Source organism: Macaca fascicularis, chromosome 5 (genome assembly GCF_037993035.2).
Source record: "Macaca fascicularis isolate 582-1 chromosome 5, T2T-MFA8v1.1".
Taxonomy (NCBI): Eukaryota; Metazoa; Chordata; class Mammalia; order Primates; family Cercopithecidae; genus Macaca; species Macaca fascicularis.
In genome coordinates, this window is record NC_088379.1 from 190,850,643 (window position 1) to 190,873,264 (window position 22,622).

The following is a 22,622-nucleotide window of genomic DNA, read 5'->3' on the forward strand; positions in this document are numbered from 1 at the left end:
GTCACATTTCAATGATATTTAATATATAATATCTATATTTAATATATTGATACGTTGCTGGTAGAGGGTGTCCAGGTTCTTGCTGCTTTGAACAAAGAATTGGACAAAATGCACAAAGAAGGAGGCAACAAAAGCAGAGATTTACTGAAAACGAAAGCATACCACGCAGGGTGGGAGCAGCCCGAGCAAGCAGCTCAAAAACCGGGTTACAGAATTTTCTGGGGTTTAAATACTCTCTAGAGGCTTCCATTGGTTACTTGGTGTACGCCCTATGTAAACGAAGAGGCTGAAGTGAAGTTACAAAGTTATTTACTTGGTGTGCACCCTATGCAAATGAAGAGGGTATTTCTTGCCATAGCTGAGCTAGCGTTACAAAGTTATTTACTTGGTGGTAGAAAGTTAGGGTTTTCCCCCTTGATTTACTTCTAGGAAGCCTTTAGGTTCCCTGCCTCCAGACCCTATTCTCCTGCCTCAAATATATCAATGACATATTCAATACATCATTAAGTTGCTTAATAGTTAAGAGGTTAAGATGCACAGATAATGACCTCTAAATGAATACCAATAAAACTAGGAAAAGGTGTAAACTCTGACTCCTCTCTGACCTAGGGAGGAAGTAACATCCAGAACTTCTGCAGGCTGTCCTGTGTAATTGTTCCCAGGAGGAACCCTTGTCCCCGGGGTTTGAGAGAAGGGGATTGAGGAAAAGGATGTTTGACCTCTTTTTTGATTTGCCCAAGTGACTTGACTTGTTTGAATCCTCTCAGGGTGCCATCATGTTATCTGTTCACTCCAACTTCTTCCTGTTTTTCACGTTGCAAAACAAAACCTAACTGAATCAACACTGAGTTTAAAATAAATCTTCGTATTTAGTTCCACCTAAAAATGATAACTTTTAGATTGTAATCAGAAGTAGATGCTATCAATTTGTTAGTGAAGAGGGGAGGAGTTTTCAATGCCACTTAGTTAATAACTTCTAATTGTTCAAATATACATCTTAGGTTGTAAAGGAGACTCAATGGTAAAGTCATAGTGACCATTCAAACATGTAAAGGGGCTTCAAATCAAGAACTCAGAAGGCATTTCTTGCAATCTATTGAGACACAAAGCAGATTAGCAGTTGTCTGGGCCTGGGAACAGGAATGGGGTGTGGCTGCAAATAGGCGTTAAGAGACTCTTTTCAGGTGAAGAAAATACTCTAAAATTGGGTTATGGTAATAATTGTACAACCATGTAAATTTACTGAAAGTCATTGAGTTGGATACTTAAAACAGGTGAATTTCACGGTGTGTAAGTTATACATTCACAAAGCCTTTATTAAAAATAGTCTTTTCTGAGCAGCTACAGGTGCCTAGCCCGGTGCTAATTACTATAGTGAACACCAAGGTGGGATTTAGAATCTGGGTGAACAATAAAACCTGTCGGCAATAAAACCTGGGTGCAAAAGGATTTCAAAGATGGACCTGGGCAGAGATGACTCCACAGAGGTGAAACAACCCTTTCCACGGTAGGTGAGATTTCAGTGAGTGGAGATGGTCTCGCTGACTTCAAGAATGAAGCCGCAGACCCTCACGATGAGTGTTATGGTTCTTAAAGATGGTGTTATGGTTCTTAAAAATGGTGTGTCTGGAGTTTGTTCCTTCAGATGCGTTGGCAGTGTCTTCCTTTTGGTAGGTTCGTGGTCTCGCTGACTTCAAAGAGGAGCCACAGACTTTCACCGTGTTACAGCTCTTAAAGGTGGTGTGGACCCAAAGCGTGAGGAGCAGTAAAATCTATTGTTAAGAACCAAACAACAAGGTTTCCACAGCGTGGAAAAGACCCCAAGTAGTTGACAAAGCATTGACAACAAGGAAGACAACCCAAGTTCGTTGCTGCTGGCTTACTCGGGCAGCCGGCTTTTATTCCCTTATCTGACCCCACCCACATCCTCCTGATTGGTCCATTTCACAGAGCGCTGACTGGTCTATTTTACAGAGAGCTGATTGGTACATTTTACAGAGAGCTGATTGGACCATTTTGACAGGGTGCTGATTGGTGCATTTACGATCCCTGAGCTAGATATAAAAGTTACCCAATCCCCACGCATTTAGGACTCCTCTTTGGCTTCACCTGGTGGATCCTGCACTGGGGCTGCAGGCAGAGCTGCCTGCCAGTCCCAAGCCATGCCCGCTCTCCTCAGCCTTTGGGTGGTGGATGGGGCCGGGCACTGCCGGGGTGGCTCGGGCTGCGTGGGAGTCCACTGTGGGGGGTGGGGGTGCTTGGACATGGCAGGCTACAGGTCCCCAGCCCTGCCCCGCCCCACGGTAGGCGGCCAAGGCCCAGCGAGAATTGGAGTACAGAACATGTGGGCCAGCAGTGCTGGGGGACCCAGCCCAACCTCCGCAGCTGCTGGTCCGGGTGCTAAGCCCCTCATTGCCCTGGGCTGGCGGCGGGCCTGGCTGGCTGCTCAGAGTGCGGGCCGGCAGAGCCCGTGCACGGGCCCCCGGGAACTCTCCCCGGCCCGGCTGCCACCTGCGCCTCTCCCTCCACACCTCCCCACCAGCAGAGGGAGCCAGCTCCAGCCTTGGCTAGCCCAGAGAGGGGCTCCCACAGTGCAGTGGTGGGCTGAAGGGCTCCTCAGGCGCCACCAGAGTGGATGCAAAGGCAGAGGAGGTGCCGAGAGTGAGGGCTGCTAGCATGTTGTCACCTTTCATATAGATGCAATGTTTTGAAATTGTGACTTTATGGCTTTCAGCTGGCAAACCCAGACATCAAGATGAAATTCCCTCCTGGGATCTGTGCCTTAGATTTAGGTGTCAGCCAGTTAAACAGAGGAACATAGACTGTAACTTCACAGTCCAAAGCCAGGCTGACTGTCACATAACAAATGGGGCTTTAAGTACTTTTTTTTTTCTATAAACATATACATCTGTGTTAAAATAACAAAGGACAGTCACTCATTAGTTACTAATTACACTAGGTGACATATTAGCTACTCTTGGCTCTTGTAACTCTCTAGCCTTGCTCCATTGTCCTGTTTACGGGAGAAAAGAGTTATGCCATGTGGCTATTTTCACAAACCATTCTTTATACTTTGTGTGCATTGGGCAAGAATCACCAGACTTTCCGATGGTGGAACTCTTCCAGTTTTGTTTGAGGACTTCTGGGCAGACAGAGTTGGCTTATTTAGCTTCCTTTTCTCTTAGGTCAGTTCCCCAGAAAACAGGTTTTGGAATGGAGATTTGCATGAAGGAAGTTTCAGGGGTGCTCTGATTTATAAGTGAGTGAAATAAGCTGGATTGGGAACAGAGAGAATGATTAACTCTGATGCAATTCACAATTGCAACTGAGTTCTTAGCCAACCCCATGGGGAGCTCTAGAACTGGAATGACCCTAGAGAATTAGGAGAAATCTAGGCAAAGGGTTGGACCCCTCTCCATGCCCTCACATCAACCAGTCACAGACACAGGCAGCCCCAGGGAGGAAGTGTGACCTTAAGTAATATGTTTTGCCAAAAGAAATTCAAGGAGGGGGGCGGGTGCAGTGGCTCACGCCTGTAATCCCAGCACTTTGGGAGATGGAGGCAGGCGGATCACCTGAGGTCGGGAGTTAGAGACTAGCCTGACCAACATGGAGAAACCCAGTTCTACTAAAAATACAAAATTAGCCAGCCGTGGTGGCACATGCCTGTAATCCCAGCTACTTGGGAGGCTGAGGCAGGAGAATTGCTTGAACCAGGAAGGCAGAGGATGCGGTGAGCCAAGATTGTGCCATTGCACTCCAGCCTGGTCAACAAGAGCAAAACTCCGTCTCAAAAAAAAAAAAAAAAGAAAGAAAGAAAGAAAGAAGAAAGAAATTCAAGGGGAAGACCTCAGTTATGAACCATCAGAAGCCAACTCACTGTGCAGCTGGAGGAATAAGTGCCTGGATCCTGAGAGCAGAGCTCCCTATAGAATGGCCTTTTCAAAAATTGTAACAGTGAGACACTTACGACATTGAAGGGATATGACCTAACCAACTCCATCTTGCTTCCGGCCTTGTTTATTTCTGGTTGTAGCAAACTAACTTTGGGAGGAACTTAGTATATAGTTTAACTTGGAAACAAAGATGATAACTTCCCTTTCCCAAAACAAACCTCCCTCTTGCCAGGGAACCAGACTGCCTTTGTAGGACTAACAAATTAGCCACAAGGTTTGTAACTTCCTCAATTACTCCTGCAGACAACATCACTATTTCAGAATGTAAGATTGGCCTTTTGAGATGTCTTTTCAAGTTTTTGCATTTCTGACAAATGATGGCTCAACCCAGACCCACCAAGTCCTGTAGCTCCACCTAGGAACCACCTCAGTGTACGAAGACAGCTTTGGCTCCCTATAATTTCATCTCTGACCCAACCAATCAGCACTTCCCATTCCCCGGCCCCTACCCACCAAACTATCCTTAAAAAACTCTAGTCTCAAGGCCAGGTGCGGTGGCTCATGCCTGTAATCCCAGCACTTTGGGAGGCTGAGGCAGGTGGATCACTTGAGGTCAGGAGTTCGAGACCAGCCTGGCCAACATGCTGAAACCCCGTCTCTCCTAAAAATACAAAAAAATTAGCTTGGCGTGGGGGTGGGCTCCTGTAATCCCAGCTACTCAGGAGGCTGAGGCAGGAGAATCACTTGAACCTGAGAGGTGGAGGTTGTAGTGAGCCGAGATTGTGCCACTGCACTCCAGCCTGGGCAACAGAGCAAGACTCCGTCTCAAAAACAAAAACAAAAAAAACCCTAGTCTACCAATTTTCGGGGAGACTGATGTGAGTAATAAAACACCAGTCTCCTGTTCAGCTGGTTCTGTATGAATTAAACTTTTCTCTATTGCAATTCCCCTGTCTTGATAAATTAGCTCTGTGTGGGCAGCAGCTAAAATACTTGGTGGTCACACCTGTTTCACTACAACATCCACCGCGCCTTTTGAGGTACTTAAGAATTAAAAGGGCAGGTGCAATGGCTCATTGTAATGCCAGCATTTTGGGAGGTCAAGGTGAGAGGATTTCTTGAGGCCAGAAGTTTGAGACCAGCCTGGGCAACACGGCAAGACTCTGTCTCTACAAAAAATTTAAAAATTAGTTTGACGAGGTGGTGTGAGCCTGTAGTTGCAGCAACTTGGGAAGCTAAGCTGGGGGAATTGTCCGAGGCCAGGAGTTTGAGGCTACAGTGAGCTACGACCGTGCCACTGCACTCCAGCCTGGGTAACAGAATGAGACCCTATAACCACCCAATGGGTTTATCTTGCCTGCTACCCAGATAGAGCTGACTGGAAATTTTAAAGGACAATTTGATGGGTGCCGGGGGGGGGGGGGCAGGGAATGGGGAATGCTGATTGGTTGGATCAGAGATAAAATCACGTGGAGTTGAAGCTGTCCTTTCACACTGAGTAGGCTCTCGAGTGGAAGCCACAAGACCAGGTGAGCCTGTTTATGGATCTGAGTGGCGCCAGCTGATCCATCAAGCGCAGGGTCTGAAAAAGACCTCAAACATCAATCTTAAGTTTTATAATGCTATGTTATTCATAGGAGCAATTGAGGAGGCTAGTGATCTTGTGGCCTCTGGCTGCATGACTCCAGAGCCGTAACTTCTAACCTTGTGGCTAACTTGTTAGTTTTACGAAGGCAGTCCAGTCCCCAGGCAAGAAGGGGGTTTATTTTAGGAAAGGGCTACCACCCTTGTTTAAAGTTAGTTCGGCCTATGCTCAGGAATGAACACGGGCAGCCTGGAGGTCAGAAGCAAGATGGAGTCGGTGAGGTCAGATCTCTTTCACTGTCGTAACTTTCTCTCTGCTATAATTTTTACAAAGGTGGTTTCAAGACCCTGCCTCTAAAATTAAAACAAGAATTAAAACATACAGAGCGCAGTTGGCTTGGGCACTAATGCAAGCTTCCAAACTTTTTTTTTTTTAAATAAGGTCTCTTTCAAAAATTCTGAGAAACAAATGACTTCATAAAAAGCCAATAATTTTGTTTTTTAACAGACAAGGATGTTTTCACAGTGTTAATGTCCTGTAGTCAGACAACGAACTCACCTGCAGTTAAAGAAGTTGGGGTTTGCTTCATTGCAGTAAGGAAGGAAACACATCATGGGGTATCAATAAGAAGGGGCTTGAAAAATCCTATTATATAGGATTTGGGCTTGGGATGGGTAAATTCAGGAAGAGGAGACTAGAACAGGGATAAAGTTGTAAAAGAAATTGCAATCACTAGCTGGACGTGGTGGTTCACAGCTGTAATCCCAGCACTTTGGGAGGCTGAGGTGGGAGGATCACCTGAGGTCAGGAGTTGGAGATCAGCCTGGCCAACATAGTAAAACCCCGTCTCTACTAAAAATAAAAAATTAGCCAGGCGTGGTAGCGCACACCTGTAATCCCAGCTACTTGGGAGGCTGAGGCAGGAGAATTGCTTGAACCTGGGAGGCGGAGGTTGCAGTGAGCAGAGATCACGCTATTGCACTCCAGCCTGGGCTACAACAGTGAAACTCCGTCTCAACAAAGAAAAAAAAGAAAGAAATAGCAATCACTGAGCTGAGAGAGGAGTGTTTATGGTATTTTGAGGGTGGCAAAGTGACGTTATTTTTGTCTGGACTCAGACAAAATTATGACATGGTGGTGCTTCATGCTGCTTTCTAGTACAGAGCAGTCTTGTGGAAGCTGGTATGCAGTGAGTGTGTCTGTGTGCCACGGGAGAAGAGCACACCCGCCCCGTGGGTGCCTGGCTGCTCCTGCACATCAAGGCCTGCTCCCTTGTTTTCCTTTCTACCTCCCTTCTCATGGGGATCTTCTTGGCTCCTTTCAGAGATCTCTTTTTTTAATCTGAGTGAGTACTTGGTCAAGAAGGACAGAAGCTCATTGTTTAGGCAAAAAGGAGGCAAGTTCGTGGGACAACCAAACTCGGAAGGGGAGCTGGAACGGGGCTCTGACACCACCACGCAGTGTGTGCTTCTCTCTGCATGATGGCGGCATTGGTTTGCATGGCTGGAAATGTGGGCGCCCAGGATCTTTGAGGCTGCCATTTCCCTTCAACAAGGCACCAGCCCTCTTTCCTAGTGTGGTTTCCAAAACCTCAGGACAGTCCTTTGCGTGGTCTAGCTGGGGATAGATGTCCATGTTTGTGGCCATGGGAGTAGGGTGCTGGGGTTGGCAGCACCCACTGGAACCACATGGAGAGAATGGCAGGAGGAATGGCCCCCACAAAACAAGCCAATGCTATTTCCCCAAGAGGGGAGCCAGGCAGCAAAGCAGGGTGTGTCCACCCTATGAGCCACGCGGAACTGGTCTGCTGGACAAGCTGGACTTGTAAAGTCCAATCAGAAACCTCCGTTGTTCTTTCTTCCTCTCTCAAAGCTGTCTTTTTTTCATCCTGCCATTTGAGTGAAACCTCTGGCTTATTAGACACACTTAGATAGCACAAAGCATGTCCCAGCATCATGGTGCAAAACTCCAGTCCTGTAGTAATAACGAAAGCACAAACTCTTTCCCAGTTGGAGCTCTCTTCTTCTCTGTCCGAGACCTGCTGCAGCCTGCTGGACGCCCGCATCAGGGAGCCGGGTAGTGTTGACTTCCTTTGGCTCCACACTCCCCCTGCTCTTTCACCCGCTGCCTGGGGCTCTGAGCATCTCCAGGATCTGAGGGGTACAGCACACAGAAGGAGAAGATAAAAGACAGAGAAGCCTTTACTTGGTGGGCACAGGTGCCATCCGGCCCGGGGCCTTTGGCAGCATAACACTGAGGGGCTGCCTCTTTCTTTCATGAACGCTTCTGTCATTTCTTCAGAAATCCAGCTTCTTCCCTTGCACTCCAACTCACAGGCTCTGGTTAGCCACTCCCAGCACAGGTTCATCCATGCTGCTAGGATGGAATAAAATGAATCCAAAACTTTCCATTGGCCTGTCCCAATCTGGGTTCCAAACTCTCTCCTGCTGTGTCTTCATACATCTAAGGCATTAATTGGTGTTCCTCACTAGTGTTGTAAGATAACGTCTTATGAAAGGGGTTCCTGCCAAAGAGATGTGGGAAAGACGGTATACTACCTTCTTCTCTCAGAAATACTCAATGCATACCAGCATATGAAAAAACTAAGATGCCTGCTATAAAGAAAGCCGTTTAACCTTCATTATTGAGGCAGTTGCCAAACCAATTTGATGATAGAACCCTGCTAGTGGGAACTGTTATCAGCATCCTGTCAAAGGCATACTCTGCATAGCACATGTTTGGGAACACTCTAGGTAAACTTAATTATTCTAGTTCTTGCACCTCCTAAGAAATTCTCCTCTTCATACCTTGCCCACCTTAGATGTCACAGTTTGTTTTTTATTGCCTTCTCCTCCACTTTTGCACCCATTTTTTTTTATTATACTTTAAGTTCTAGGGTACATGTGCATAACGTGCAGGTTTGTTACATATGTATACTTGTGCCATGTTGCTATGCTGCACCCATCAACTCGTCAGCACCCATCAACTCGTCATTTACATCAGGTAGCGTCTTGCTCTGTTGCCCAGGCTGGAGTGCAATGGCATGATCTCAGCTCACTGCAACCTTGACCTCCTGGACTCAAGTGATCCTCCCACCTCAGCCTCCCCAGTAGCCAGGACTACAGGTGTACACCATCGCACCTGGCTATTTTTTTTTATTTTTAGTAGAGATGAGTTCTCACTATATTGCCCAGACTGGTCTTGAACTCCTGGCCCCAAGCGATCTTCCCACCTCAGCCTCCCAAAGTGCTGGGATTACAGGTGTGAGCCACCCAACCCACCCTGCACTCATTTCTTTAAAGCTTCAGCTAAATTCCATTCCTGCTAGTCAATGGCTTTAGCCAGAATTTCAGCAGCACTTTCTTCTCCTCTTTTTCAGGTCCTAGATGTGGATGCCCCAGATTTTGGATGGGTCAACGCATGAGGTGGGGAAGCTCAAATACCAGACCAAGGAAGTGAGTTAGTGGAAACCAGGAGTCATAAAGATGCTTTGATAGTAGAAGCAGTATGGAGTGAAGAGCTGGGTTTTAGGAAGAGTGAGATACTGGAATCGACTGGGAACAGACTGAGGTTCTTGAGATGCCCCTATATCTGAACATAGGGCAAGTTCAGATTGAGGCAGGAAAATAGGGTCTGGAGGCAGGGAATATAAGCCCAATTCAGACTTCAGTTGTGACAGGAAATATCCTCTCCACAGAACCTATGCTGTAAATGACTTTGTAACTTTACTTCAAACTCTCCATTTACATAAGGCATACCCCAGTGTAATCCTCTAGGGGGTATTTAAACTCCCAAAAATCATGTAACGGGGCTTTTGAGCCCCTATGCTTGGGCCTGCTCCCACACTGTGGAGTGTACTTTCTTTCTTTCTTTTTTTTTTTTTTTTGAGATGGAGCTTCACTCTTTTTCCCAGGCTGGAGTGCAGTGGCACAATCTCAGCTCACTGCAACCTCCGCCTCCCGGGTTCAAGTGATTCTCCTGCCTCAGTCTCCTTAGTAGCTGGGATAACAGGTGCCCGCCACCATTCCCAGCTAATTTTTTGTATTTTTAGTAGAGACGGGGTTTCACTATGTTGACCAGGCTGGTCTCGAACTCCTGACCTCAGGCGATCCACCCACCTCAGCCTCCCAAAGTGCTGGGATTACAGGCATAAGGCACCACGGCCGACTGTACTTTGATTTTCAACAAAACCCTTCATTCCTTCCTTGCTTTGTGTGTTTTGTCCAATTCTTTGTTCAAGATGCCGAGAACCTGGAGACTCTTCACCATTAACATATTGACCTAGTGTGGCCTTCAAGACCCTTCGCAACTGGGTCGAGTTTATCTCCTTGCTTGATTTTGTTTGGTTTTGTTTTACCATGTCTCCTATGCTTGGTGCCATCACCCCTGAATGCTCTGTCCCCTTGCCTGTTACAGTCGTGTCTCTGTGCTCCTCCCTCTGCAAGCAACAGCCTCTCCTCTCCTCTCCAGCTGGACAGAGCCAACTCCGTGAGAATCCGTCCTTCAAAGCGCTGCCCTTTCTGCCTTGCAGGATGAATCGCTTCATTACTTAGGTGTCCATCATACTTTATCCATGCCCTTAGTCTAACAGCATACGGTGTGGCAGACACTGTTATAGTATCTGACTCTGTCCTGAGCCCTTGCAATAGGATAGAACTTTGAACACAGAGAGCCCTATCATACTCATCTTGGTATCCCCACTATCTAGAAGGGTGACTGCAACATCGTAATTTGTCAAAGAAGAAGCTGTTGGAAAAGTAAATGTTAGACTGAAGTTGTGGCAGGAGGCATAGAAAGGGAATAGGCATGTCAGATTGTGTGGAAATACACTTTTACTTTCAGCTAATTTCATCTCCAGTAGCTCTGTTTCTGGGAATGAAAACAAATAAGAGAACCAGGATGCTCCGGCATTCCCTATGGCCTCCTCCAGCTCTGCGATCCCTATTCCAAGAACATGCCAGCACTCCAGGAAGAATGATGCGGGGTTCTAGGTCCCCACTTAAAACCTTAGTTTATATTCTAAGTTTTTTTGTGATCTTGTTCTCTTTTTTTCTTGCTTCATGTGTGACCATTCCCTTATACTTACATAGTGCCTGACACAGAGTAGGAATTCACAAAACGTTTGCTGATGGAATAATTAAAGGATTATTGCATGGATACACTCTGAACAACACTGTAGCTCTCTATGACAACAGGGAGAAATCCTCTCAGTTCTCCAAGTGTGCCCTTTCAAATTTCTATCCATTTGAGGGGTCTGTTTTCACTGCTCTGTTCTCTCCTTTCCTTGGCTACATCTTGCAGTTTCAGGGTTAGATTTGGTGTCCACTTCTCCTAGAAGCCTTCCTAAACACGCCTTGGGACAATTGTTAGCCAGGCCTTCACCCTGTGCAAAGGGCCTTGGATAGAAAGGACGTAACCTGGTGAACAGAGTACCTGTAAGTGTGCAACCTGGAGATCCACCGTGCTGGTGCAAGGATCTGCACAAATCCTAGGTGGGAGGCGGGGCTTTGCCTTGGCTGCCATGTGACTTTGAAGGGAGTTCTCAGTTGGGGCCTCTTTTCCAGTCTACTACTTTGCTGAAAATCGCCCTTCTTCAGAGCAAGGGGGTTTAAAGAGCTGTTCTTCAGGTTGTTTTGGTATCAAGCAGTTTCCACGGGGATGCGCACTGGGTCCAGTGAGCTCATCCTTCCTCAGAGAAACCCTTTTTTTTTTTTTTTTTTGAGACGGAGTCTCGCTGTGTCACCCAGGCTGGAGTGCAGTGGCGCGATCTCGGCTCACTGCAAGCTCCGCCTCCTGGGTTCACACCATTCTCCCGCCTCAGCCTCCGAGTAGCTGGGACCTCAGGCCCCCGCCACCATGCCCGGCTAGTTTTTTGTATTTTTAGTAGAGATGGGGTTTCACAATGTTAGCCAGGATGGTCTCGATCTCCTGACCTCGTGATCCGCCCATCTCGGCCTCCCAAAGTGCTGGGATTACAGGCTTGAGCCACCGCGCCCGGCCGAGAAACCCTTTTACGTACCCAGTGGTGAGAAACAGAAGGTCCCTCTGGACTCCCCTGATCACAGTTCAACCCCACTCCTGGCAGCTTAGTGATTCTGCAGCTTCCTGCCATGTCATCCATCTCTGCTGGCTCACGTGTCATGGTCTGACCTTAGAGTATGTGGTCCTAATATCAGATCCCAGCTTAGAAGAGAGGGAAGGGAACGGCTGCCCCTCGCCTCGCCCTCCCTCCTTAGGGAGCCCCTGGTGATTTCTGAGTGTAATGGTAGAGTGTATAAAGCGGGAGGGTGTATTTAAGGGATGGCTCAGGACTGTGGTTAGAAAATTGACCTTCTTGTTAATCTTGGCACAGTGGATTTGAGTATGGTACTTTCAAATAACTTCCAGGAGGTGTCATAAGCCGTGCTCCAAACTTTAAGGAGAGTCTCCCCAGTTCCATGCTCTCTCCTTCATCTTCCTCTTCTACCTCTTTCTCTCTTTTTATCTACTTTCAATCTCCTTTCCCTCTTCTGCTCTCCCTGGATCATGCCCCAGTCTAGAGGCATGCTTAGCAGGAAAACACAAACTCCGGGGGAATGGGTATGTCTAAAGTCTGTGTGCATAGCTGTCATTCTTGTGTTTTATGAGCCTCTTACCAAAGCACTCTATGATATGACGTTGGCATGTCATCCAGAAATTCAAAGGCTGGCTTTGAGAAGGTATCTTGCTGTCTCGTGAATGATAGCATTTGAAATGGCGGAATGCTCTGTGCATGCATGATATTAACAGAGCATAGAGGTGCTGTAAATCAGTAGCTGCCCTTTCAGTCTACTAACAATGGACAGTCAGACTCTTCATTGGAGCTCCCAACTACAGCAGACACTGCCAGTTACCTGCCCAACAGACACCCACACCTCGCACTCTTTCTTGGTTTAGGGATGCTGATTTTGTTCAGGGGGCAACATATTCAGGGAAAGGGGATCCCTTCTAGCCCTAGAAAAACAGCATTATTTCTCTTTCTCGTCCTCTTAGTTTTCTTTTCTTGCTTTTTTTTTTTCAGACAGGGTCTCACTCTGTTACCCAGGCTGGAAGAGTGCAGTGACATGATCTTAGCTCACTGCAGCCTCGACCTCTTGGACTCAAGTGATCCTCCCACCCAGCCTCTGGAATAGCTAAGAAGACAGGCATAAGCCACCATGCCCAGCTAATTTTTTAATATTTGGGCTGGTCTCGAACTCCTGGGCTCAACCCATCTGTCAGCCTCTGCCTCCCAAAGTGCTGGGATTAAGGCGTGAGCCACCCTGCTCGGTCTATGTCTCTTTCTGATGATTAGTTTAGCTGTGGACTTTTGACCTGGTTATAGCCAATGGGACTCAGTTGGAGAGGCTTCTGGAAAGTAGTTCGTTCTTTAATGAGAGAGGGTGACCTGAACCTTCTTATTACCTTGGATGTAGCTATTTATTTATTTATTTTTGAGACAGACTCTTGCTCTGTCACTCAGGCATGCAATGGCGAGATCTCAGCTCACTGCAACCTCCACTTCCCGAGTTCAAGCAATTCTCCTGCCTCAGCCTCCTGAGTAGCTGGGACTACAGGCATGTGCCACCACGCCCAGCTAATTTTTGTATTTTTAGTAGAGATGGGGTTTCACCATGTTGTCTAGGCTGGTCTCGAACTCCTGACCTCGTGATCCGCCCACCTCGGCCTCCCAAAGTGCTGGGATTACAGGCGTGAGCCACCGCACCCGACCAGATGTAGCTATTTAAAGAAAGATGGCTGGTGCTGAGGGTGACACCTCGGAAACACCAGGAAACAAGCCATACACCCTGACAATGCGTGAACGAAAGAGAATGAGCTTCAGTCTGACATTGGTAATTTACCGCAGCAATCCCAGAGGCAGTGAACTGTGGGAAGTGAATTGTGAGCTACTGAAGCATCTTGAATGCTCAAGCTAAGGCCAGTGAGGACCATTTCCCTGTTCCCTGCAGCTAAATGTACCTTACCTGCCTCTGCGGTCTGGTCCTCCGCCTTCCCACTACACTGTATCTGCTACGGTACTCGGGGAATGGGGTCATGGTCTATCAAGAATCACTGTGATGTAACACTGCCTTTTGATCAGTTTAAAATTGTTCTTATTGTTATTTTATTTTACTTTATTTTTTGAGACAGTTTCACTCCTGACCCCCAGGCTGGAGTGCAACGGCGTGATCTCGGCTCACTGCAACCTCCGCCTCCCGGGTTCAAGCTTCTGCTGCCTCAGCCTCCGAGTAGCTGGGATTACAGATGTCTGCCACCACATCAAGCCTAAAATCGTTCTTATTGTTATTTTAATAGTTTTCCCTCAGTAGAATCCGAGGGCTCAATCAAATAGCAAGAAAATTTGCCCAAGGCTTTACAGAGGCTTTCATTTATTGTGTTTATCACTGAAAACAAATAATGCACATTTGTTGCCAACAAATTTTTGTTCACATTATACAAAAAGGAATAAACTTGGAAGCAAATGTAGCTATAATTTCCTTCTAGATCTTTTTCTCTAGTTATTCAATGTAACCTGGGGTCATATATAATAAAAACTAACATCTACTGAGAATTTGCCAAGTGCTATGCTCTGTTCCAGTGACCTCACATGTATTAGTTAATATAACTCTTACAAGGCACCATTCAGATAAGTACAGCCGAGGAAACTAAAGAACAGAGAGAAGTCTTGGTGGTGTTTAGTGGCAAAAACAGACCATGAGCCTACACAGTTCAGACCCACAGTCCGCCTGTCTGCTGTAGTGCTTAGTAAATGTTTGTTGAATCAACAAATGTTTCTCATTGTTCAGAAGTTTGACATTTTTATAATAAAAATCGACAGTATTTTTCTTTGTAAAATACTGGTGTCATGCTAAGTGAGGAGATTTAACGTCTTAAACAGATTAATTACTTAGGTTGTTTTAACTTTCAGGTTTCCAAAACACTTTTCTTCATAGCAACATGGTCATAATTTCCTAATACTTTCTCCATTATGTAGCCAAGCGTTATTATACACATCAGAAAGACAATCAATGAAATTGTTAATCAATATAAGCAGAATAATTTTATCACATAAAGCACTACTCTGACATTTCTTTTCTTTTCCTTTTTTTTTTTTTTTTTTTGAGATGGAGTTTTACTCTTGTTGCCCAGGTTGGAGTGCAATGGCATGATCTCGGCTCACTGCAACCTCCACCTCCCAGGTTCAAGTAATTCTCCGGCCTCAGCCTCCCAAATAGCTGGGGTTACCGGCATGTGCCACCACGCCCTACTAATTTTGTATTTTTAGTAGAGACGGGGTTTCTCCATGTTGGTCAGGCTGGTCTTGAACTCCCAACCTCAGGTGATCCGCCCGCCTCGGCCTCCCAAAGTGCTGGGATTACAGGCATGAGCCACCACGCCGGGCCTTACCCTGACATTTCTAATAGTCTATATAAAATCAGTAGAAAGAAAGATTAACTGTTTACTGTATTTACTTTCATTGCCTGATCCTGCTTGAGCCCGACCACATCACCTGAGGCTCATGTTCTGAGCATGACATGCTGCTGGTAATTAACAGGGAAGCCTGGCTGTGTCTATGAAAGGCTGTTGATGGATGAACAATGGGTACAAAAGGGTGGACAACTTGCTAAGAATGGCTTATTGTGTTTGCAATTATAGGTCATTTTCAAAGGAAGGCCCTCCAAAGGAAAAGATCCACTATTCCTTCCGTGTGCCTTCTTCATGGGGCTGGCTGGTCAGAATGCTACGTCTACTACCATAACCAAGGATGATACATCTTCCCCACCACCACCATCTCCTTTTTATGATTCTTGTCATTCTCCCTATAGATTTAAAACAATTACGATTATCATTTCAATTTGTAGCCAGCTTTTTAGAGTGAATTTACCCACTAAAGACTCTCACAGAGGCACAAGCAAGACACTATGATCTTGAAGTAACCCAAAATTAATTAATACCCCAGTCATGGATCTTTTCTAGGACTGCCATAACAAAGTGCCATAAGCTGGGTGGCTTAAAACAACAAAATTTTTTTCTCACAGTTCTGGAAACGGGAAGTCCTAACTGAGGTGTTTGTGGGGACCTGTAGGCGAGGAGTCATCCCTGCCTCTTCTTAGCGTCTGGTCGTGGCCGTCAGCCTGTAGCGCCCTTCGGCTTGCAGCCACTTCACTCCAGCCTCTGCCTCTGTCATGGTGCTCCCCGTGTGTCTGTGCCCACATCCCCCTCTTCTTAAGAGCATACCCGTCGTACTGGACAAGGGCCCATTTTAATGACCTCAGCTTAACTTGATTACATCTGTTTAAGATCCTATTTCCAAATAAGATCACATTCACATGAACTGGGGGTGGGACTTCAACACATCTTCTGGGGGCCCACAACTCAAATGTACCCACAGCTGGGCCACATGCAAACACACCTTAGACACAGAATGCTTTCAAGGCCGGGATCTGGAAGGGTATGCAGCTGTTCTCTAGCCTTATTTTTTATATTATTATTATTATTGTTTGAGACGAAGTTTCGCTCTTGTTGCCCAGGCTGGAGTGCAATGGTGCGATCTCGGCTCACCACAACGTCTGCCTCCTGGGTTCAAGCGATTCTCCTGCCTCAGCCTCCTAAGTAGCTGGGATAACAGCACCCAGCACCACACCCAGCTAATTTTTGTATTTTTAGTAGAGACAGCATTTCTCCATGTTGGTCAGGCTAGTCTTGAACTCCTGACTTCAAGTGATCCACCCACCTCGGCCTCCCAAAGTGCTGGGATTACAGGCGTGAGCCACTGCACCCAGCCTCTCTAGCTTTATTAACAGCATCTGTCTGTATACTTTAAAAAAAAAAAAAAAGTATGTCCACAGAAGAGAAGTGGTTATTAAGGGAAACATGGAAAGATCTAGAATCAGAGAGCCCAAGACAGCGGCATGAATGCACCACTGTTCAGGAACCGTTGCTCCTGAAGAATAAGGGTGTTTGGTTCTAATGGTTAATGCCTCCAGTATGTGAACCATGATTCCTTCCCTTTGCTTTGATTCCACGCTCACCTAACAATCATTGGAATTAATTTGGTCCTAAAGGGATTCCTCTTATGGGGAAAGAGCAGAGGATGCAACACGGCATCAGTGCTTTATGAGTCAGGTTAGTGGGGCTCCACACTGAGAGACACTGGTCAGCTGTGAAGGTGCTGGGCCAATCAGATTTCTGGGTCTGAAATATCAGGAATCCTGAGTTCTGGCAGCAAACAAGTGCTACCCCCAAGGATCTAGGTGAGCTGACTCAAGCTTTGCTCCACAGTGGCCCTCCCTTGCTGTTATTTCAAGTTACATATGTTCAGATTCAATGGAATGACTAGCAGCTTACTCACTGAAAGCACATACTCTAGAAATGACTTCTATTTGCATTGAAAGTGACCTGATATAATAAGGATTTAATTACTCCATGAATCAGAATAAGATCCTTATATGATAAATAAAAAATCTGGGGGAAACTGCCTTGCAGTCCTGAATGAGTGCTGTATGAAAACAGTCCAGTGTTTGGATGGAACGTCCAGACTTCCGAGGCTACCTGGTGAGTTGCTGCATAAGAGGAACAAGAGAGCACGAGAAAAGTTCATGGTTCAACAGCACGAGAAAAGTTCATGGTTCAACAGCAGCCTGTTGCTGGTGTCTCTGCATTGTGATGGAGTTGGCACTGCTTCCCTGGTTTGCCCCCAGCCCTCTCCCTCTTGTTACCATTGCTGCTCTCAGAGATGTCCGTTCTTAATTCCCTCTTTCTCTCATTTTGATTCTTCACTGTGTGCTGGTGCTTCACAGGCTGACGACTGTGTGATCTCGCCTCTCTGAACATCCAAGGCCCTTTAAAATCTGACCCTAGTCACCCATGTCTCTTACTTCCCTTAGGCATACAAATGCTCTGCTGTCCCCAAGCGAATGTTGACCACGATGGCTGCCGTCACCTGTGCTTGTTTTCTAGGGCACTCACCAGACACTTGGCATATGACGTGAAGCGGATTATTCCATGCTCTGGGAAGAGAACTGCTCTTTGCACGTCTGTGCTTAATGCAATCTTGAAGCAGACAAGTGCCCGGTACATGTTTGTTGGTGGCAGTTAGATGTGGAAAAGGGATCGTGACCGGACATCACGAGCAGAAGACTGGTTAACTGCCTCCAAATAACGCAAAACTTAGCATTACTACAGAAGTTTACCGTGGCTCAGACTCCAGTTTGATAGCTTACAAAAGATTCAAGTACATAAGGATGTCAGTTTATTCACTGCCAGACTTAATTCATCTCTTTTCCCTACCCCAAATCAGGAAATGTATCTCCTGAGATCCTCCCCTGAATATTAATGGACAAACTCCGTCAATATTACTATTTTTTTTTGACACAGGGTCTCACTCTACCTCCCAGGCTGGAATGCAGTGGTGCGATCACAGCTCACTCCAGGCCCAAGTGATCACTCAGCCTCCTGAGTATCTGTGACTACAGGCATGCACCACCACGCCCGGCTTTTTTTTTTTTTTAAATATTTGTAGAGATGGGGTCTCCCTATATTGTTGCCCAGGCTGGTCCGGAACTCCTGGGCTCAAGCAATCTTCCCACCTCCCAATCCCGGTGCTGGGATTACAGTATGAGCCACCTCGCCTGGCTGCAGTATCTTATTTTTTACTCTGTTCAACACTGACCCCACACCCCTTTGGATGCTCGCACCCATACACTCTACCTTTCACATACGATTTTCAGATTAAGTAAAATACAATTTATTCTACTTAATAAAAAACATTGCCTTCCGTATCTGTCTTTGAATTTGTAGTCGTTCCGATTATAATTTGAGTTCTCAAACATTTGAGTTACACAGTCTCTTGGTTCACTCCGACAGGTGTTTAAATAGGTGTGCGTGGGTCTTACTACTTTAGCTCTCAGAGCCAGTCTTGTTTGCAGGTTCGTGGGTGGCGCACCTCGCTGTCGCTCCCACCCCACCCTTTGAGCAGCACCCTGGGGTAGGGAGGTGGGCGCTGCTGTTTCAAGCTCATTCGCCCAAGTACACCTTTCTACCTACCTTCCCTATCATCAGAGAGGTGACCTGACCTCAGCACGTGCGAGCTTGTCAGGTTGGGTAAGTTCCAGAACCTTTTGGAGCCAGGATTCTCGGATGGGATCTGCGAGGCTCCAAGCACAGGGGAAATGGGGGCGTGTTCCTTTAAGGCGGAACCAGGCGAGGAGTGGGGCGTCCCCCGCGGGCACAGCCCGAGCCGCACCTGGGGCCCAATTAGCCTGGAGCGCGGCGGGGTGTGTTGAACGTAGCAACCGCGGGCGGCGGGCGGCGGGCGGCGGGCGGCGGGCGCGCCTCCCGGGGCTCCTGGCCCTTCGGCCTTTGGGGGTCTCGCGGCGCTGGGACGAGGCGGGGCTGCTCCCCGCAGCCGGGGCGCTCGGCGGGCGGACCCGGACCCGGACTGGCGAAGGGCGACCCCAGCGGCGCGGAGCTGAGCGCCCTGGGCGGTTCCTCGGGGAGGAGACGGAGGCAGGGGCCTCCGGGGCTCCGGGTGCGGGGACCCCAGGCTCCTCGCCCCCGCCCGGGCCGCCTCGGCCGGATCCCCGCGGTCTGGACTCTCGGGCGGCGGCGAGGACGGCGTGTCCACTGTCGAGGCATGAAGGCTGCTGTGCTGGACCTTGGGTCTCTCTTGGCCAAACTCTTCGAGACCTCGACGGCGCCCCCCGCAGGCCCCTCCTCCAGACCCTCGGGAGGTGCTGCCGCTGCAAGGTCGGGGGGCTCCAGGGCGGGCACACCGCTGGGCACCGCCCCGACCCCGACGCTCCTCCGCGCCCTTGCTCCGGACTCCCCCTCGGCCTCGCGGCGGGCGCCCGCCCCGCTGCTCCCCGCCTCCTACTCCCGGGGCTCCACCGCCAGCCGCGCCGCGGGAGCAGTGGGGACCCTGCTCTCGTGGCCCAGTAGCCCCAGAGCGGCTAAACCCCTGCCCCAGCCCCCCACTCCCTCCGGCGGGGGCTGCTCCCCTGCACGCCTGGTGGTCCCAGCGCGGCCGACCCCGGGCCCCGGCGGGGCCTGGGCCGCGCTCCCGCGGAACCCGCGCCAGTTTGGCTCCGGAGAGCGAGAGCCCGGCGCCTACCTGGCCCCCGGGGCTGGCCCCAGAACCCTGTTCCTTACCCTGCCTGACATCGGCGAGGAGGGGGCCTCGGACGGCGACTCCGGGGATGGCGAAGCGTGAGTAGCAGCGTGGTCCGGGCGCGCGTATACCTTTTGCTGGGACCCCTGACCCCTTCGCCTGCCGCACTCACCTTCGCAGGTACACTTTAGGAAATGAAATATTTGTAGTAACTTCCATAACCCCCAGGCACCCTCCTTGCACGTTTCCTGGATCCTTACTCCTTGGCTTTGCGGGCTTTCAGACATAAGCTGTAACATGCTTTGTCCAACTTTCTGAGAATGAATCCTAAGGCGGCTTGAAGGAAGGGACAGAATTTTGTTTCTCTTCTACCAGAAGCATTGCTACTTAGAGCGTTTGTGTGGTTTTCTTGAGGACTTTTTGAAGTCCCTTTGTCTCAGAATATAGTAGGTATGCAGGGAGACAGAATACACACATCTGCAGCAAGTATTTTAAGAAATGGTGAGACCTTGTGCTTTCCTGATTTCTAAGGACCAGCCCCTAGTCTTATCCCAAGTGGGATGGGTCTCCTTTGTGTGACATCTACTTAATTTATACATGCATAACACCATCTGACACAAATGGAATTGTAATGGCCAGGACATGTCTGATTATTACCTTAGAGCTCCTGAGAACTTGCCACAGTGCCCTGAGTTACTGCGGAAACGTTGACTTCATGGGAACATTTTCACTGGGAATCGGAAGCCACTTCCCTAAACACACACACACCCACACAACACCCCTTTCACTTCCGAGAGTCGTGATAAAAACATTGCTCTTTTAAAATGTGTTTTAGAACTAAGATGAGTTTTAATTTTTAGAGAGTGGAGCATATTGTTATTCTTGAGTGGGTAAATTTTCATCCTGAACGCTGCAAAGAAATAGTGAAATGGTCAAAGGCAAATGAGCCAATTCACAGACTGGGGTTTCTGCGTTGTAATCTAGTGAGGCCATTCCCTACTCCCTTCAAAAAATCCTGAGTAAATTTTCCATTCATACTGATCCTGACTCATTCACAATTTAAATAATTACAATTTCACAAAATTGCATGATATTCATGTCAATATGAAAATAAGCAAAGGCTGGGCGTGGTGGCTCACGCCTGTAATCCCGGCACTTTGGGAGGCCAAGGCGGGCGGATCACGAGGTCAGGAGATCGAGACCATCCTGGCTAACACGGTGAAACCCCGTCTCTACTAAAAATACAAAAAATTAGCTGGGCGTGGTGATGGGCGCCTGTAGTCCCAGCTACTCGGGAGGCTGAGGCAGGAGAATGGCGTGAACCCGGGAGGCGGAGCTTGCAGTGAGCCGAGATCGCGCCACTGCACTCCAGCCTGGGCAACAGAGCGAGACTCCGTCTCAAAAAAGAGAATAAGCAGTTAAGCAAAAGGTTGTTCCCACTCATTAAAAAGTACTATATTATGACATGTTTATCGACTGATAGTTTTCCCTAAAACTATCAGTTAATTGCTTTTGGAAAACTCACTGGAATACGTATACCTGAGGAATTAGACCATTGTTATTGGCAACTGGTCCTTAACATTTATGCAATTAATGTTTTATGAGCAAACAGATCTACACACTGACCTTAAACGCTAGTCTTAGTGCTTTTAACAGATAGGCACTGAAATATGCAGCATGGCCAGTGAAAGAACTGGTATTAGTTTCAATTCTTGAACATATTAGCTCATGTTTATATTGTGCAAATATTTGCCATAGACACTTTTTGAATATCACTGCATTTGACATTATTTACATGAGATTATTCTGAATTAACAAATGCATTCAGTTTTACAGACAGTGAAGAAATTGAATTTTTAAATTATTATTTTTTCAGATGAGGTCTCCCTCTGTCACCCAGGTTGGAGTGCAGTGGTATGATCACTGTTCACTGCAGCCTCAACCTCCCAGGCTCAAGCGATCTGATTCTCCTGTCTCAGACTCTTGAGTAGCTGGGACCACAGGTGTGAGCTGCTAGGCCTGGACAATTTTAAAAATGTTTCTGTGGAGTCTCCCTGTGTTGCCCAGGCTGGTCTTGAACTCCTGGCCTCAAGCAATCTTCCCACCTAGGCATAACTGGGATTATAGGCATGAGCCACTGCATCTGGCCATGAAATTGGATTTTAGGTAAGTGCCATGAGAAGTAATATACACGGCCAGGTGCTTTGCAGACTCCTCCTGAGTTTGTGTGCTCCTGCTGTCTGCAGCCGCAGGTAAAGGCACACACAGGCAGGAAGCAGACTGGCCTGTGAGCACATACCATTTTTCCTTTCAGATCCACGGCTACTCACGTTCCCTTCCTCTCATCATACCCCACTCCTTTTTCAATCACTAACACATAAGAGACGAAGGGGAAGGAAGAAAGTATTAAGGTCACTTTTCTTTCAATACTACAGACTGCACCTTGAAGGCTTTTTTTCCCCTCCTGGATTTCTGCAGTGGTGATTTATAACACCGAATAAACAAACCTAACACAATGAATTTAAATTTGCTCCTACCATCTCATCTGTCACTTGGCAGATAGCTGCTGCTGTTAGCCTGCGTGGTTAGTATTAAAATCAAGAATTTAAATTTCAAAAGCCTGGGAACATGGAAAGGGAGAAATGGATAATGTCAGAGAAAAAGAAAAAGAGTGATGAGAGAGAATGTGAACACATATAAAGGAAACATAAACCTATCTGTAAGAAATGTGGATCTAATTTTAAGGCTGTGGCACTGAATTCGAAAGGAAAGCCCTACTAACCGTTTATACTTTTTTTGACAATAATGCATACATTTTACATTTGCCTGATTCTGTACTTGGCTTTAAAAAAAAAAAAAAAAAAAACTCAAAGTAGTGAAATTAACTTGAGTAGGAAAATATGCAAACTCTCCTGCAATTAGAGGCTTTTTTTCCCAAACAAAGATGCTGAATAGCAGCAGGGGTTTTTAAGTGAAATGCTCATGGAACGGAGGCTGCCCCTTTCACTCCACAGGACATACTGGCTGCACATCT

The 22,622-nt window shown here is 47.4% G+C and overlaps 1 protein-coding gene across 9 annotated transcripts in view; it reads left to right on the plus strand.

Annotated features, from left to right (window-relative positions):
* The first annotated feature begins 18,737 nt into the window (after nt 1-18,737).
* Nucleotides 18,738-22,622, plus strand: part of FAM149A (family with sequence similarity 149 member A) — a 70,010-nt gene continuing 66,125 nt past the window's right edge. For 7 of the 9 annotated variants that reach the window (XM_005556473.5, XM_045393135.3, XM_005556472.5 and 4 more), the window contains exon 1: nt 18,952-19,686. In XM_005556473.5, coding sequence (XP_005556530.3) covers nt 19,115-19,686 — 572 coding nt within the window. In that variant the 5' untranslated portion in view covers nt 18,952-19,114. Of the gene's footprint in view, nt 19,687-22,622 lie in introns of all 9 variants that reach the window. The other 2 variants (XM_005556474.5, XM_065545775.2) reach the window with 2 other exon arrangements.